We start from the raw sequence: 17,287 nt of genomic DNA, 5'->3' as shown, positions 1-17,287 counted from the left end.
GTGCCAAACGCGCAACTGCGTATTGCTAAGGCAGAGACAAAAGGGTGCCTTTTTCGCCCACAATGTGCAAAGAAGTGAAAGCGATAGCTGTAGCATGTTGGTGCAATGCGAGCAAAATGTTGTCGTCGCATGCCTGAGGACGGCACGCAACGACACCATTTTGCCCCCATTGTGCAAAAGTGCTATTGCTTTTACTTCTTCACAGACTGTCGGGAGAACCTGGCAAGGCGCAGGTTTTTCTGGTGTTGTTGAGCGGTGAAGGGCAAAGTTGACGTTCAGCAAATAACGGAGAGAGTGCAGGGAAACAAGGCTCTGTGGGAAGCCGGGTGCAAGGCAACGAGTTTTGGCAGATCATATTTTACATTACAAGTTGCATTCGAGAAGTAGAGGTGTTATAGTGAAATCGAATGCGGTGGAAATTTCTGAAACCCTCAAACATTACGTCTACCAAATGGATACTGCCAAAGTGAGATTTCGTATAATGCGAGTAATGTTTGAAAACACCTGTCTCGAAGTTATCATTAGCACACGATGCCTCCTCGTCGTAGCGTCGTTAGCGACGGGCCGTCGAGGCTCTCCCCTCTTGGCACGGAGCAACCGATGGAAACACCCGACCTCTCTCCTTGCGCCACGAAGGGAGAGAAGAAGGGTTTTTCCATTTCCGCCGCGACAACAAACGCCGACCCCAAAATCCCTGCAAGGTGTCGCGGGTTAAGCTGTCACTTTAAAAAATCACCTGGCTTAGACATTCCGTCAAATGCGACGGAGGTACAGTAGCACTTGATGGGTCCTTTAATGAGCAGCACTTGCTATTGGAATGATATGCAATGTGACACATGATGAAGGTATTACAAATGTACAAAGGACTTCACCCATGCTCCCCTTTTTGAGGGCATGGCACAATTTTCTGTGAAGCACAATCATTTTGATGTTGAAGTGCGCCTACTAGGCTATTCCACTAATACATAGTTCATACCCTATCACGTTATGCAGCCCACGTTCCTATGCAGCGGAAGGGGAGAGAAGGGAATGTTGTGCACTGTTTAGCCCCCCCCACTCAGCGCGCCACTAAGCCATTGGTCATGTGTAGTATGACATCAAACAGACAGCTGTGCTCCGTTGATCAAAAAAACCTTCTCCCATGGCCTCACTTTGGTGTGGCCAACATGAGCAAGCAAGGTCCTTGAAGGTTTCCCATATAAAGACACACAGAGCACAAGTTTGTCCGCAGGGGTTGCGGTCAAGTCGGAATGCCATTGGTTCTGATTTGAAGGACAGGGGGTAGACCTCGAGGCAGCTAGCATCGAGGTCCTTCCAATCGGAGCCAATCGGAGAGCTCATCGTTCTGACGTTGTCGCAACCCCTGTGCAAGAAGCTGGCACTGGTTCTAGCGGACCATTTCAATACAAACGTGCGCCCTGCACTGTTTCAGAGCCGTCACCTGTAGTTGATGGCAAGTCGGACGTATTCGGCGCGGTTCTCCACCGTGGTTCTCTGGTATTTCGCGCTCAGCTGCACCTCCTGGCCCGTTGCGCTGTGAGTGGCAAACGGCATGTCCAGCTTCCGGAACGCTTCTGCCTCCATGTCCCGAATGCACATCAGACCTGCAGCGAGTCGTAGTGAGATTCCATGTGACAAAAACATCCATGAAGCATTTAAACGGAGGCTGTACATATTTTAGGGCTGGCCTAATAAAGTGTCCCGAGAGGCTTAGAAAAATGTTATTTCAGCCAACGTGTGGGTTCCGAATGTCTTAAGTTTACGTGAGCATAGGAAGACGAGAAAGAAAAGATTTCAACTTACTTTGATCATTCGCATAAAGCCAACTGGCGCAGAATGCATTGTGTGTTCATGCGTCCTTGACGCAAGAACACGCAATGCCTAACGGGCAAAATGGACGCAACAGATTTAAACGGATCTAAATGGGTCGAATGTAGTATAGTTCGGGTTTGGGTCTTTATTTACAAGTGCGTTGAAGTGGCGCCGCCGAACGCGGTGGAAACTTGGCCTGGTTTGCCAATTTGAGCAGTATCTGCATAGGGTCCATTCCCATCTTGGTACCGGACTGCAGACCAGCCTACCACGTGGTAAGCCCTAACAAGAATACTACGTCGACATAAACAAAGATCAATGCGTCAGTCGGCTTTATGCAAAGTATCGAGGCAAGTTATATTTGACACGATGTCCACGTTCCCGTCAATACTTCAGGCTCGGAGAAATTTTGCGCGCAACAGATTAGAACGGAAGAGCCTCGTGCTACAGACCTGGCACGTAGTCCCTGTCGACTTCGTTGAGATCGGCCGGCGTGAGGGGGAGCCCCACCAACTGCTTCCAGACGGGCTCGGCTAGGTTGAGGCTCAGCGGGCTTCCAGTGCGGATGGCAATGCCCATCAACATGCCTGCAGCGAGAGACACCACTCAACATAATGCAGTACCTACGCAGATTGAAGATGGCGTTCCAGACAATCTTTTTATGCAACCAGAGGTATCTCGCGAGAAAAGTGCTTCGTCAGCTGCAAGGGCGGGCTTCTTTGGCAAGCTTGCCGAAAAGGTATGCTCATACTCTGCTGGTGAGGTACGTACTAGGTTTAATTATTGTAACCCAGGCAGTTTTATTTTCAAACTTTTATCATTTCAAAACTGAAGGAGCGCTGAGCGTCGGCCACGTCTACGAGCCTCGTAGACATGGCCGACGCGGGTCGCATAGCGGCAAATCTTTGAGAAACCTTTATTTTCAACAAGAGAGACTACTGATCTTGAAAATGGTGCCTATTGATAACTAATCTACTGAAAATGCATATCCAAGTGATGAGACATATAAGCTTTTGCATAAATTTAAGCTATTTTGCATTAAATTTGGGACCCGAGTTTTTGCTGACGCACACAAAAAATCCACGGAATCCTAGCCATAAACAGCTTTGCTGCAAAAAGCATGCGTGCGGGCACACAGACCGAGAGAGAGAGTGACAGAGACTGAGTTGCACATGTTAGGTTGACCTTGCATCGGCTAGCACATTGCAATCCAATTAGAATGATCATGAGAAAACCCGAAAATATTGTTATAACCAATTATCCATGTATCTGGACTAGAAAGTCAGTGTTTCTGGTCTAGCACTCTAGAAACAGAGTTATAAGCGGTGTGTCATTATATCTGGTATTGTTATAAATGACCTGCACTGTATATCCGTTTTGTCTTATACGAGCTGGCCGCTTCTTTAATGAGATTGTACCATCGCTTTGCGCACTTTGAAACAAACAAAAGAGTCACTGTCGTTAAGCAACTCTCAAACTAAGCTGGAGGTGAAAACCCCATTTCTACAGTGTAGACCGCATATAACGTATGTCGCGGGAGTCGCGAAAATCCGCACTATAAGCGGTACCGCACTATAACCAAAACATCAATTTTTCAGGCCAAAATACATGCCATGAGACAACTTTGTAAAAACAACCTTTGTAAAACAATTTATTTTATATTAGATGAAAAATAAAGCTTAGTTTGAGGAAAGTCTATTTCTCCAGGCTAGTACACTTCTCTCTCAAGTGTGTCACACATTTTGAAAGAAATGAGCGACTTTTGCCTGGCGCAGCCTTTTAACCGCGTCGCGGGTTGCGGACGGACGTTGCGAGCGTTCAGGATTGCTAACCCTAATCACTCTTCTATGGAGATAAAAACGCGTGAAAATTCGCATCCTTTATACGGTACGCGCCAGTAATACCTTGAACTTGAGCACACGCATGAAATGCGCCAAATAAGAAATCCGGGCGATGCTCGAAAACACAAATGCTTAGAAATCACCACTGCAGTCGAAGTAAACAAACACAACGACACGGGCGTTTCTGCCGTCTTGAGAGTGCCGCCACGACATCGCCGCACGAGTGGGTGGATCTTCCCTTCTAGTACGTGCTGGGTTATCACAGCGACACACAACGAAAATTCACAGTCAAGGATAGCGCCTTTACGCGGAACGATGAGCTTCCACCATGCCGTCTACGTTGACGATCTCAACCGATGCCATGTTTGTGGATAGAAGAAGCCGGCCCGCGACCGGCATGCAACGCGCGCGAACACTTCTCCTCGACTTGCGATTGGTCTGTCGTTGCGGTTGTTTCGAATGCAGCGAAGGGACACGTGCGTCCCTCCGTCGCTATGGCAACTAAAGCCTCTCTCTTCGCTTCTCCCCGCTTCTTCGACCAGCCTCCTTGCCCCGCGAGTGCCGCTTGTGGCTAGCGCCGTTATCTAGTGTCGCACAGGGAAGCGTGCTTGCTGCGCTGGTCGGTCGGCGGGTTGTTCCAGAAACCGCACTATTACCGGTATTTCCCTTCGCGCGCCTGCATTTTAAGCTCTATGGGAGGCGAACCGGTGGTTTAAAAAAGCCGCGTTATACCCGGTCCTGCACTATAAGCGGTTACGTTGTAAGTGGTCTATACTGTACCGCAGGAAAAAAATACCCGCGGGCTTTGCTTTCCCTCAGTACACAGATGCTCGGTATGAAGCGCACTCAACAGGGCCAACTCGTGGCGATCAACACTTCAAAAAGTATGAATATTGCAGTTTATCTCGAAGCGAATATCGAGTAGCGTATTATTCGAAACCACCGTTAGAAAATTCTAGTATTCTCACAACACTAATAAATCTAGTTGTATTAAAATTAACTGAGCTAAGAGCTGGACAAGTGGAAGGTTGGGAACAACCTTCGTGAGTTCAGCTGAGTTTTCGTGCCTGGTGCTGGGTAGTGAAGGCTGGGAGAAACTATTCCATATTCAATTTGGAAATATTCGGCCAAAACCACTATTCTCAAAATCCACTATTTGCACATGACGACCTATTGTTAGGAAGGCACAACCAAAGTCCACACAATGGGAAAGCTCTACTGATCAAAGTTAACTTGCACCGATGCACCTGAACAATATTCCCCAAGACTCCAAAATGATCAAAGACATTGAACTGCTTGCCTCTTTTCTATATTACTAGACTGCTCTAAATGCATAGCATTGGTAGGTCCTTTGCAATGTCAAAAGACGTTGCGGGCTCAAGTGATGTCGCAGTGTCATTCAACGTTGCAGCAGAAACGAGGACCCCGGTGTTTCCTCTCACGACCCGTCGCCGCTCCAGCCCTACGATCGGCAGCCATGTGCTGTGAACACTGCGACGTTGTCAGTGTGACGTTACCAGCATGTGAGCACGGATGCAAATCCCTAATGGCTAACCCTGTAAAGTGCTAACGCATTAAAAAAAAACAACTGCAGAAGCGGCGTACGTACCGAGGAAGTGGTACATGTTCATGTGAAGCTGCGTAGCTGCGGCCGGGTTCAGCAGGAAGCAGTCGCGGTTGGTGCCAGCCTCGTCTCTTCCGTTGGGAGTCAGGATGAGCAGTGGCAGTGAGCCGTTCTGCAGTTCGTCGCACATCTCGGCGATGGACTCGCTGTAGCCGCCTCCACAGTCGTCCACGCTCTCGCCGACAAACTTCACCTTCCAGACGCGGTGTGGCAGCAGCAGGCTTTCTTGCGTGAGCAGCGACATCTTGGACACCATCTGACCGAAGACTGACCTGGGGAGAAGGCAAAAGAAGGATGTATAGTAAATGAGTTACACCAACCAACATCAATATTTGGCGGTTTTTGGGGCTACCCAAAGTAAACACGTTTTGGGAATACCCAGGCTCTTCCTTGCATGCTATTCATATCTTGAAGTTAAAAAATAGCTATTGAGAAAAATGGAACATAAAGGTTATTCCAAAACCAACAATAAAATTTTCCTGCATTCTCCAGTGCTGCCAGTAGAGCCTCTTGGACCAAATTTACAAATTCAAGAACTTTGCGAGAAAAAGAAAATGATTGACTCGTAACATGGGTTACAAGCTCATCTATTATAAGTAAGTGCTGAACAAAGTTTGAGGCAAATAAGTGATTATCAGCATTTCGCCAGAGCTCCTGTTACCTACTAATTTAAAGGCATCCCCAAAATGTATGATGCAAACAACATAACTGCAAGCTGCAATACAGACAGAGCTGGGCTTAGGCACATATTACATACACATCGACAAGTTACGCTATCCAACTTTTTACCAACAGAGCCTGACCACATTTTTGGCAGGTAGCGAGGTAATGTTGAAGCAACTTGTTTGCTTTGAAAGGTAATGAATGTTGAAGCAACTCGTTTGCCCATCACCTTTCAATCTGTCAATGGTTCGTCAGCCAAACAGTGTTTGCAATCATTCAAAGTTTTGTTTTCGAAGACCACATTGACGCTTGTGCGAGCTATCTCGCATAAAAACTTGGTGAGGGCAGAATCGGGCCCGACAAAACTGCCACAGGTTCCGTCGATGCCTACACGAGTTTTACCGAAGGTATAGACCGTCACGAGAGTTAACCAAAAGCCAAGAAAATTTTAGATGGCCAACCAAATTTAGTTTTGATTCCCCAATACAACCTCTGCGATCTGACATTAGTAAAACTTCAAAATTACTGTTATTTCACATCGGTTGAAGTGTACGGCAAGTAAAATGACGGACTTGCATAAAAACTGCCTGGCTTCGCGTCAAATGCAATGAGGGTGCGCACCTGAGGGTGTTTTTAATGAGCAGCCCCTCCTATCGGAACGATGTGCAGCGTGACAAGTGGCGAAGGCATTGTGAATGTGTGCAGGACTTCTTCGTCCATGCTTCTTTGGGGACATTCCTCTGCAATGCATACAATCTGATTGCAAACCATGCCTACGAGATCCTTCTCCTAATACGCAGTTCCTAATACGCAGCCCTCGCTCCTACACAGAGAGGAGAGTGTTGGCGCATCGCCCCCGCTCCCCCTACTCCACATGGTGCCACGCCGTTGGTCGTGAGTACATCGAATCAACAGCTGCGTTCTCACGACCTTGCTAGGGTGCAACCAACGCCAACACGAGCAAGCAGAGTGTGTATAGAGTTCCCACATAAAGCGCTTTAAAACGCGGACCTGGTGCCGTGGGGTCCTGCCAGTCCGTTCTTGGAGCGGGACCGCTTCACTTGGATCCTGTTCAGCTCCACGACGGGACCGTGTTGTCTGTCGCGGACCATGGTGGCCTGGACCACTTTGCGGAAGGCGCTCTCCTTGCCCGATGACACCAGGAGCCCCCGCAGCCGGTCCAAGCCCTCCTGTTGGACCTCGCTCGATCCGGACAGGTCGAACATGGAGACCGACGGAGCAAACAGCTCTGAGAAGTGGTACAGGAGCGCGTAGCGGTTGCGCAGTGTTGGGACGGGAATGTCTCGCAACAAGTCGTACTCCAGCGGCACCGAGGGTGGCATCCTGCAAGTTAATGAAATTGAGGTTTAGCTTGGTGCGTGCACTGAATTCAAAACTCGCATTGAAAGCTAATATATACCATATTAATATGAGACAAAGAGAGATTCTTTATTTTGGCACCAAAGGTACAATTATAATGAGGGAGCTGGAAAGAAAACTGCCCGTTGGCAGCTTTCCGTAATGCCATGGGAATGTTTTTCCTAGACACAAGTTGAACCACCTGAGGCATGCTGTCAATGTTAGGAGTCAACCAAACTGATCGCTCGGGAAACCTAACGGATGGACGCAAGTTCGCAGAAGCCGTTGCGGAGGAAATTACTGGATCCATCTACTCTTCCATAAAACTGCACGGATGTGTCGGAGAGATAGACGATTGGAAACGTCATCTATACTTGAGATCAAGGGGTTTTGTTCATTCGGAATAATTATAACGCCACGTCAAGGTGCTACATCTGCTTGAAAAAAAAGTATCGAAATGTTAGAAGATATTTTTAACACAGAATGTGTTTTATCAGCCGATTTTCATGGATCACACAGAAAGAATAAAACACTAAAATGGTCGAAGGACAGGCACTTGCAGTTCTTTCAATGAGCAACGACACATTTATCAAGGATAATAAATGATGATGATGATTTATATGATGCCCATTGCACTATGAACACCACATTTTGGTCACAGAAGAATTGAAGGAAAGCGAAAATACTAGCAAAAGATAGCTGAATTTCAATTGAAGACAATTAAGAATTTAAGAAGAACACAAGAAGAAAAATAATGTAAAAAATATAAAGATTAAATCCCTGAAAGAGAGAAGAAAATTAAAGGAGGATTTTCCTAGGATAACTTTGGAACAAGGAATTCCAGCTCTTTTTTCGATAATGAGAACAAAGGTTCTGAAACAGCCTTGATCATAAATGCCTCAAATATGTCTCGCCCATATTTGTCTTTGTGTGAACCAAGCACTGTAGTGTTTATAGCTAGGGTTAAACATCATATAAATGTGTCGTTTCCGAAATTGGTTGTAATTTTTGAACAAGCCAGTTCTGAAACTCTGGCATCTGGTACGGATTGCTAGCGCTACATTTGGCAGCTTTGGGTAATAATCCGTTGGGGTAACTTCGTTGCTATTTTTGTAGCTTTTAACTGCAACACGCTACCTTTTCAAAATGTAACTTGTACCTGTAGTTCTATTATTTTTTCCGCAGTAATGACGAGAGTAACAACATTACTTTTCACGATTTCTTCAGCATTGAGATATGAACGAGTATGATGTAGCCATTCCTTGCACTTTTCAAATGATGAGTTCCAACATTTTGAGTGACATGTTTGCCTTGTGCCAACTTACATCAAGTTGCACTTTCTGTAATACTTTGCAAAGGGGGGCATTTTATACTTTATTTTTATTTTACTTTATGTTGTAGTAACTGTAAAAGTAACTTCATTACTTTTACCTGAAAGTAACTAAGAAATGACTTTACCCAAGACTGATATTTAGGCAGAGGCTAAGCGTTCAACGATGCACAGTTTATTTTTGTAATTAATCCTCGGATGCTAGAGGTTTTTCACAAAAGAAGGTTCCCAGTGGTCGGGTTTTGTTTCCAACGGATTAAAATTACAGGAGGACACTTAAGACGTGTAGAAATGCGAAAGCATTATAGTCCCACGGGTGAAATGTTTTTGAATAATGTTTCTACACTTATTAAAGGCTTCACAGCTTCCGCGACAAAGCATCTCTGTTGCTGTGCACATATCGAGGACAACGTCAAGGACGGCATCTAGGAGGACGACGTCAAGATTGGTGTCTAGGACAACTTCTAGGATGACACCCTAGAGATCGACGCCGGGTATGGCGCCTCAAATGACCTCTAGGACTACGCCGAGGACGACCTCTTGAAAGACCTTAAGGGGGGACATGGGTCTCTGGAGCCAAGAACACCCTAAACCCGCTTTCTTTTGAAAATAGCGATGGCTGTTGTCCTTCCGAGTTTACCAGACTTCTAATTTTGTGGATGAATATTTGGGCTATAAACCAGTTAATAATGTCTATGCGGGCTGAATGTGCTTTGAAGTTGACATTGTTTTTACAACACAAAATTTTTGGACTTGTTGAAAATTTGCAGGAGGGATATCTCAGCATCCAGAGTAGATAGAAATACATATAACCTTTCCTGAAATCTGTAGCTAAATGTACGAAGCATACAATGTTGAGAGCAGATTTTCTAATACAAGTCAATAATATTTTCTATTTTATCTTTTGTGTTATTACTTGTTAGCCATGCACTGAGCACTGAACTTCAATGTGTGGTAAAATCACTAATAATGGGTTTATCTTAAAAGTACTTCCAACATTGTATTCTTTACACTTTGTAGTATCTGGCCATGTGTTAAAAAGGATATTTCGTTGAGCAGTTTTTTTCCTATCATCCCTCCAAACAAAGGCAGGCAAGTTTTAATTATCTTGAGGACAATTCTACTGACTGAGAAAAAACGACCAGATATCTGAAATCAGCACAAAAAGTTGAACAAGCTTGTGCAGTTTCAATGGGTTCGGTCATAGAATAAGAAAAAAAGCTCCAAGACAAGTGTTCCCCCCCCTTAAGGCCGACTTTGAGGATGATGTCCTAGAGGACGATGTCAAAGACGACTTCTAGGACGACCTTAAGGACAATGCCTGGAGGACGATGTCCAGTACAACGTTGAGAACAATGCCTAGAAAACGACGTCAAAGCGTTGTCCTTGAGCATACGATTGAGCGGCGCGTGTTAATGTCAGGCCAGCGCATACCCGCGTCCCCATCTCCCACTGCGCCACCATCACTTCAGGCAGCTCCTTAGCCACTATGACGGCGTTGCTATGGAGTCACATGACGCGCCGCAGCGAATGAGAATTTATGGGCTCGTTTCGTTGTTATAGACAGTGCTGGCTTCACTCCATGGGACAGTGAATGCCCTCGCATTAAAAAAGATAAAGAATCAATGCACAGGTTCTTTTAAAATTACCTAGCAAGAGCACGTACAGCACTCGAAAACTGTTCAGGTTTAGGAGCATCGAAATGAAACATTGAAGCCACAGAGCTATAACTTATCTTTCACTCCGTTTCATTTTGGTAAGTTTGCTTCCGCGACATTCCGGCAGTTTCAGATTCCAAACCGGAGGCACCTTACAGAGCTTCTCTATTGAAAAGTAAGCTCTCGTCCTCTGAATTTAAATCTGAGAAGCGCTAAAAGTGTGATTTAGAAGAACCGGTGCTCCGTTTGCCACTACCACCAGAGCAGCCGATTCGTGAAGTGACCGTCTCGCACATATCACGTGCGCAGAGCATGAATTCCTAAACTATAAATATCCCCAGCAAAGCGAAACTGTGTGCATGTATAATGTTTATAGTTTGCCAAAGACAAAAATAAATACCAATAGCTCCCATGGTGCGTGCAGTTCTGTGCGTTCAGGTGGGCACTTTCAAAAAGTTATGGCAAACTGCTAGGCTATTGCATTGTATACCTGGAACATTCTAGCATCACAAACGTTTAGCGATACTCCGGGTTTCCAGATGCCGGACGTCTAGGTTACCGGAGCTCTGCAGCGTGCATCATGTGTGCACTTGATAGTTGCTTTCAGAATGAAGCGATACTACCGCTAATCGGGGTGATAAACCTGGCGATTTTCCAGAGGCTTCCATACTCGTGAGCTCCCCTCCCTCAATGCAGGCAGATTGTTGAGCTCCTCCTCTCCCACTTGTCAACCAGTTGGTGTCGAGCCTTGCGGTCACGCTTTTATCCGGGTTTCACGAAATGCCAAACACCTGACCAAACAATTCACGTTAATATGTAATCGCCACCGAACGTGTTCGGCGACAACCGTCAAGAGGTTATGCGAACGCGGTGCGTTTTATTTCGGGGACACCCTGCAGTTTGTTTGAGGCCCGTGTTAGCATCCCAGATGCTCCCTCACCTTCCACCGGCACCCACGGCGCCGGGATTGCACGTCGACCAGGCCACTGTGTGTGCTGACCCGCACGACACCCTGTTGATCTTCTTGCCCTGGAGCACGCTCACCAGCCGGGGCTTCTGGATGGCGTTGACGCTGCCGTCGCCCAATTGACCCTCGTCGTTGTCCCCCCAGGTGAACACTTCCCCGCTGTCCGTGCAGGCCACGCAGTGAAGCGAACCCACCGCAATGCACACCACTTTCTTGCCTTGCAAGGCGGCCACCTTCTTGGGCCTGGGCAGGGGAAGGATTCTCGTGGCATAGGCTAATTACGGTTCAAGCCTAACTAGGACAAGGTGAGGGATGTCACCAACTTGCCGTGGTTTGACTTGAACTTTTTAATCCAAAACAAATATGCATGTGTGGGATAAATTTATAAATTGAGACGAAAGAACAGAATTCCGAATGTCCCCCAAGGGGAATCGAACCCATGACCTCAAGACTGTGAGACCGACACTCAACCATTGCATCGTAGGGGATATTTGAAAGCCTTCGATAACATTTCTTTTACAAACCGACACTACTAAACTTGCAAGTAGCACGGGCAGGTAGCTTCAAATTTTGGTCCCACTGCACAAGGGCTCGCGCAGCCAAGGTAGAATTCAGCAAGAGCTTGCGCTTGTGTCCACAATTGTGCGAGGGTTCTGCAGCTTCCAACAAAGGACAGACTTCTGAAAGGAGGCTACGACACAAGTCGTAGGCTTGCTGTAACTGCAACGGTCGTCTACAATGCCTAGTGAGAGAAAGGAGTGCACAGATGAGGACATCGCTCAACAGATGCAGTGGTGCGCCGAAGCTCAGCACGTTTGTTGTGCCAGCGAGACGCCAGAAAAGAGAGAACTGCCTTTGGTTAGGCACAGGGAAGCAAGGCGGGCTAGTTCTGTTACGAGTGAGGGAACGAGGGTCATCTCAATTTAATCGCCAGAGCATTTCTTTAAAAAATTACAGGAGGACACTTAAGAGTACTTACGTGTAGGAATGCGAAAGCACTTTAGTCCTGTGCGTGAAATATTTTCGAGTTATGTTTTCTTCTAGCATTAAAGGCTTCACGGCTTCCGTGACGAAGCATTTGCATTGCTGTGCACATATCAAGGACAACGTCAAGGACGGCGTATAGAAGGACGTCGAGGACGACGTCAAGAACGACATCTGGAACGACCTTTAGGACGACGTCCTAAAGATCGACGCGAAGTACAGCATCTAGGACAGCCTCTAGGACATTATCAAGGACGGTGTCCAGGATGCCGCCGAGGATGACCTCTGAAATGACCTCAAGGACGTCAAGAATAGTGTCTAGGACGACGTTAAGGATGACGTCCTAGAGGATGACGTCAAGAACGATGTCTAGGATAACTTCTAAAACGACGTCGAGAACGATGCCTAGAGGACGACCTCAAAGGATGAACTCAAGGAAAACACCAAGGACGGCGTCATCCTTGAGCATACGACTGAGCAACGCGTGCCAACGTCCATGCTAGCGCATACCAACGTTATTAGATTAGCTCAGTTACGGAACTGCTCATAGGTGCCGCATACACGAACAGTACCCCCCCTCACTCACCACGACTCGCCAAGCGTCGCTCGTCGCGCCGCCAGACGGCTGCTTTGGTAACTGAATCAGGATACGTACGTTTCAACGTTACTAGAAACGTAAAGACCAATGGAAAAAATCTCTTTTTGTACAAACTTTTATTGGAGTTTAGTACAAAATGGGGGGAGCGCAATGTTTTCTAAAATCTTCAGTTTGCAAGGTTTTGCAGTACAATTAATATTGTTTTCATACAACCATGCCTAAGCGGCGATTTCAGGTAGCGCGTCCCGACCTAGGCTCATCTTAACTTCGGGGTCAAATTTGCGGCGCGCCCGCTGGGGACACGGGGGTGGCATCCCTGTGACTCTTTCCACTGTATCTGTTTCGGCTCCGAAATGGCCGATTGAAGCCAGAACAGATGTTACGTGCAGTTCCTCGAGTGACCGCTGCAAGATAAATGGCGGCGTTGTGATCGCCATTTGGTGCTTCAGCTGGGCTCTTCGGAACGCATAGTTATGAAACAAAAATATAGATGGCACTTCGATCGACGCTTGGCGGATTGGGGTGAGTGAGGGGGGTACCCCTCCGCGGAAGTTCCACAATTGAGGTAATCTAATAACGTTGGCGCATACCAACGTCCCTCCCTCCCGCTGCGCTGCCAGCGGTTCGGCTGCCTCCTAAGCAACAATGACGTCGTTGCTATGGAAATACATGACACGTCGCAGTCAATAGAAATTTGTGGCTCGTTCTGCTGCTACAGACAAATGCCGGTTTCGCTCCATAGGACAGTTAATGCTTTCGCATTAATAAATTTAACGAGGAACATTTTGTCGCTAAATTTAGCGGGAAGCGTTTCTCCGCCACGTTCGGCTACTTGGCTACGAAGATGACCGCACATTGGCGATCGACTGGCATTACGAGCCGGGTGCGGCCGTACCTGCGCACGTGGTCGTCGGTGCCATGGCCCAGCCGGTGGTAGTCCCCCTTGCCCCAGGTGTAGACGCTGCCCGAGGCTGTGAGGGCCACCGAGAACTGGGAGCCGCACTCCACCCGCACCACCCCGAGGCCCTGGAGCAGCTCCACCCGCAGTGGCACCTTGCAGCCGTCCGAGCCGCCCCGGCCCAGCTTGCCGTAGTCACCGTCGCCCCAGGACCAGACGCAGTCGTCCTCAGTCACACACAGCGTCTGGGCGTCCCCGCTGCCGCACGCCACGCAGCGCACCCGCCAGCCCGAGAGGGCCTCCACCTGCAAGAGAGACGAGATTCGCGAGTCTATCCAGAAACAATTGCTGCAGAAACCACTATTGTTGGTCGTCCATGAATTGTGATAGCATTCGTCTAGACAGTATTCTTAAACTCATTTGAGGGGGAGGGGGGGGGGGGGGGCCAGATAGCCCTCACCGGAAAGGTCGAGGGCCTAAGTAAAACGAGGAAGCGAGGGGGGGAAGGTTCAAAAGATTATAAAGAGACTTCTTGCTTGATGCTTTTTGTAAACTCGGTTTTGTCAGTGAGACCTTTAGATTTAGTTTGTTTACGACTACTTTGGGCCCTGGCTTGATGTGATAACAAGAGCTTAAATGATGCCACCCCACCAACATGCTGGCATTTTGAATAGAACAAGAGAGCAAGTACACTGTCTGACGATAATGATTCCTGGAGAAGGGAACAAGGGGGACAAAGGACAAACACAAATCTCCAAACACAGCTTGCATTATCATCAAGTGCACTGTCATTCCATTAATTGCATTATCATCAAGTACACTGTCATTCCTGTTGTTTAATTCACTCAGGAATTAATGAAACTCAACATGTCTCTAAAAACAATCAGTTAATTTGACAGTGATGATTTTTTTATCACAACACTCTGATGGGGATATGTTTTTAAGGTGAGAATCCCAAGCTCGTAGCTTCGTCTTTGGCAGTTGTTTCTGCTGATCGAGAGTTTGCGCAGCCAAAACGCATCCTTCAACGAATAGCTCACGCTTGCAGCACAGTAGTGGAATTGTTGAACATTACAAAAAGCGGGGAAGCAAAAAAATAAAATGAAACAAGGGGCAAATGAGTGCAGATAGGTATAAACAATGTGATTATATTAAGATAGGCCCGTCTCGGTCGTGTCCAATAAGCTCGGAGAAGCACAGAATGTGTCGCGAATGACCCAGACACATGCTGTGTGTGTGACGTCATGAAGTCATGTGATGTCAGTCACGTGATTTCATGACAATACAGGACTTCATGATCTCACATGACGTCACAATGTCACGTGACCTTGCGACACCACGAGACGCCATGGTGTCACACATTGTTACGATGTCACATGATGTAACGGTGTCACACCCTAGTGTCGGCTGATGTCACATGACCATGTGAAGTGGCATGTTTCGCGACGTTGTGTGTTTCTTGACGTTAGAGTGTCCGATGATGTCACTGTGCGACATGATGACAGTGTCGCATAAAATGATGATCTGACAGTTCCCTCTTAAGATTCGCCGCCTCTCCAGCACCACAGTCAGACAACTGCAGTGGGTAAAAAAAATGTCAAAGGTTGGCCCTATAAATCAAATTTGGGGGTTTTACGTGCCAAACCTACGACGGGCATCTGGCACGCCCCAGCGGAGGACTGAGGATTAATTTCGACCACCTGGGGATCTTTTGACGTGCAACCGAAAGCTCGGTTACACGGCGCCTTCTTCGCAATAAGCCTCCGTCATATTGCGGGCACCTCGGTCGGGATTCTTGGCTTTATAAATGTTATGCACTTAAAAAGTTCATTCGTGGTTCCTTCACAATTTATTGGAAAGGTGTAAGCAAGATGCGTGCATTCTGGAGGTGACAGAGACGTTCACAGCCAAAGCAAGCTTCACCTTCTTCGGTCTCAGCTGGTCGTCACTGTCTCCGTGGCCCAGGCGTCCATAGCGGCCCTTGCCCCAGGTGTACAGCTCACCCGAAGCGGTGATGCAAGCGCTGTGGGCTCCACCGCAGGCTACGTCCACCACCTCTTTCCCTCGCAGCAGCTCAATCACCCTCGGCCTCTCACACGAGCTGTCACGGGTTCAAGCACATCCTCCATAACTAAGCCAATCATTTTCTGTTTATTCATAAAAAAAAAGGTATATTTTGGCAATAAGTTTTTTACACAATCTCGAAACTGCAATTATTAGTAAGGAAAAAAGACTAATGGACAACTAAGAGCTCGAATTTAATTTAGAATTTGCATACAACCTTATACTGCTTCACACTTATGATAATGGGAGAGTACTTGCAAGCCCTAAACAACAAGTTGGAACATGCGCCAAAGTCAGAGTGCAGTCGAACACAGTAGTCATCCGGAGTTTTTCATTTTCTTCTGTATCCGGCTACCCGATTGCCATGTGCGATGACAAAAATTGAATTGTTCTCGAGAAAAATGTTTCTGCAATGAGGAAGCCAAGTTGCTCTTGCTTCTTTCGCAAAATTCAGCCGATAACGACCACCAGCATAATTTAGACCACCGTCATCCAGCTCTAACCTGAATAAAACAAAGACATTGTGACAAAGCATGGCAATGGACTGACTGACCAAACTGTAATGCCACGATCCAGCAACGTTAGTGTTTCTGCTGATCAAGAGCTGGTAGGACGCTTGATTCTAGGTAAGTGCCCGACGGATGTCCCAAGGGCCGTTCACACACCTGCGTTTGCTTACGACCGAGTTCTTGCAATCTTTCATGACGAGAGAAGACACTGGCACGCTGTGCCATCTATGCGGTGACCCTGCAACTTCATTTCACTAGAGCGAAGGTTCGACAATATTTCCGAGATCAAATGCACGTACCATTCATGAGAAATGGTCGTTTATAACATAGACAAAAGTTTTTCAAGTGGAAAGAAAAAATGCTGATCGAAAACAAATAGGAAATGTACGGAAATGCCAAGCTTTACATGGCTACCCGATAGATGGCGTCAGTGTGCGCCCTCGTCGTAAGAGATCGCAAAAGGTTTTAACGTGCTCAGTTGTAAGCACTCGTCTGTGAACCAACTTTAAGAAAGGAGGGTTTTGACAAAAGAGGCCCTTGCTTAGATAAAAAAATTTCCACATAGGTACAAGTGTTTTTCGGTTTTAACCAATTTTGTGTTTTTGACACCAGCAGATGTGGATCAATGTTTTTCGGTTAAAGTCTGCAGCCTATCGATAAGCCAGAAATTGAGTGTTGCCGCGCGAATCCTAAAGCTCGAAGGCCTCGAAGCGCATGGTACCTCTTGTTGCCGTGTCCCAGCTTGCCGTCGTCCCCCTCGCCCCAGGAGTAGACCTCTCCCTCGGCGGACAGGGCGAGGCAGTGTTTTCCGCCAGAGTTCACCACCACCTTCTTGATGAAGACGTGCTGCAGGCTCTCCAGCAGCGTCGGGCAGGACACCGACTCGGTGCCGCCAATGCCAAGCCGCCCTCCGGCACCGTAGCCCGTTGCATACACCTGCAGAAAATGAAAGTCCGTGCGCAAAAAAAAGTTATTATGTT

The 17,287-nt window shown here is 47.2% G+C and overlaps 1 protein-coding gene across 3 annotated transcripts in view; it reads right to left on the bottom strand.

Annotated features, from left to right (window-relative positions):
• LOC8024807 (E3 ubiquitin-protein ligase HERC2) overlaps nt 1–17,287 on the bottom strand; it is a 219,161-nt gene that overhangs the window by 3,654 nt on the left and 198,220 nt on the right. For all 3 annotated transcript variants that reach the window (XM_042289815.1, XM_040214461.3, XM_042289816.1), the window contains exons 71-78: nt 17,029–17,243; nt 15,658–15,835; nt 13,732–14,039; nt 11,228–11,497; nt 6,952–7,284; nt 5,263–5,549; nt 2,265–2,399; nt 1,442–1,604 (exon numbers count right to left, since the gene is read on the bottom strand). In XM_042289815.1, the coding sequence (XP_042145749.1) occupies nt 1,442–1,604; nt 2,265–2,399; nt 5,263–5,549; nt 6,952–7,284; nt 11,228–11,497; nt 13,732–14,039; nt 15,658–15,835; nt 17,029–17,243 (1,889 nt within the window). The remainder of the gene's footprint in view (nt 1–1,441; nt 1,605–2,264; nt 2,400–5,262; nt 5,550–6,951; nt 7,285–11,227; nt 11,498–13,731; nt 14,040–15,657; nt 15,836–17,028; nt 17,244–17,287) is intronic.

Source organism: Ixodes scapularis, unplaced genomic scaffold, assembly GCF_016920785.2.
Source record: "Ixodes scapularis isolate PalLabHiFi unplaced genomic scaffold, ASM1692078v2 PGA_scaffold13__105_contigs__length_92229423, whole genome shotgun sequence".
In the NCBI taxonomy this organism is placed as follows: Eukaryota; Metazoa; Arthropoda; class Arachnida; order Ixodida; family Ixodidae; genus Ixodes; species Ixodes scapularis.
This window is presented reverse-complemented; position numbering and strand designations above follow the sequence as displayed.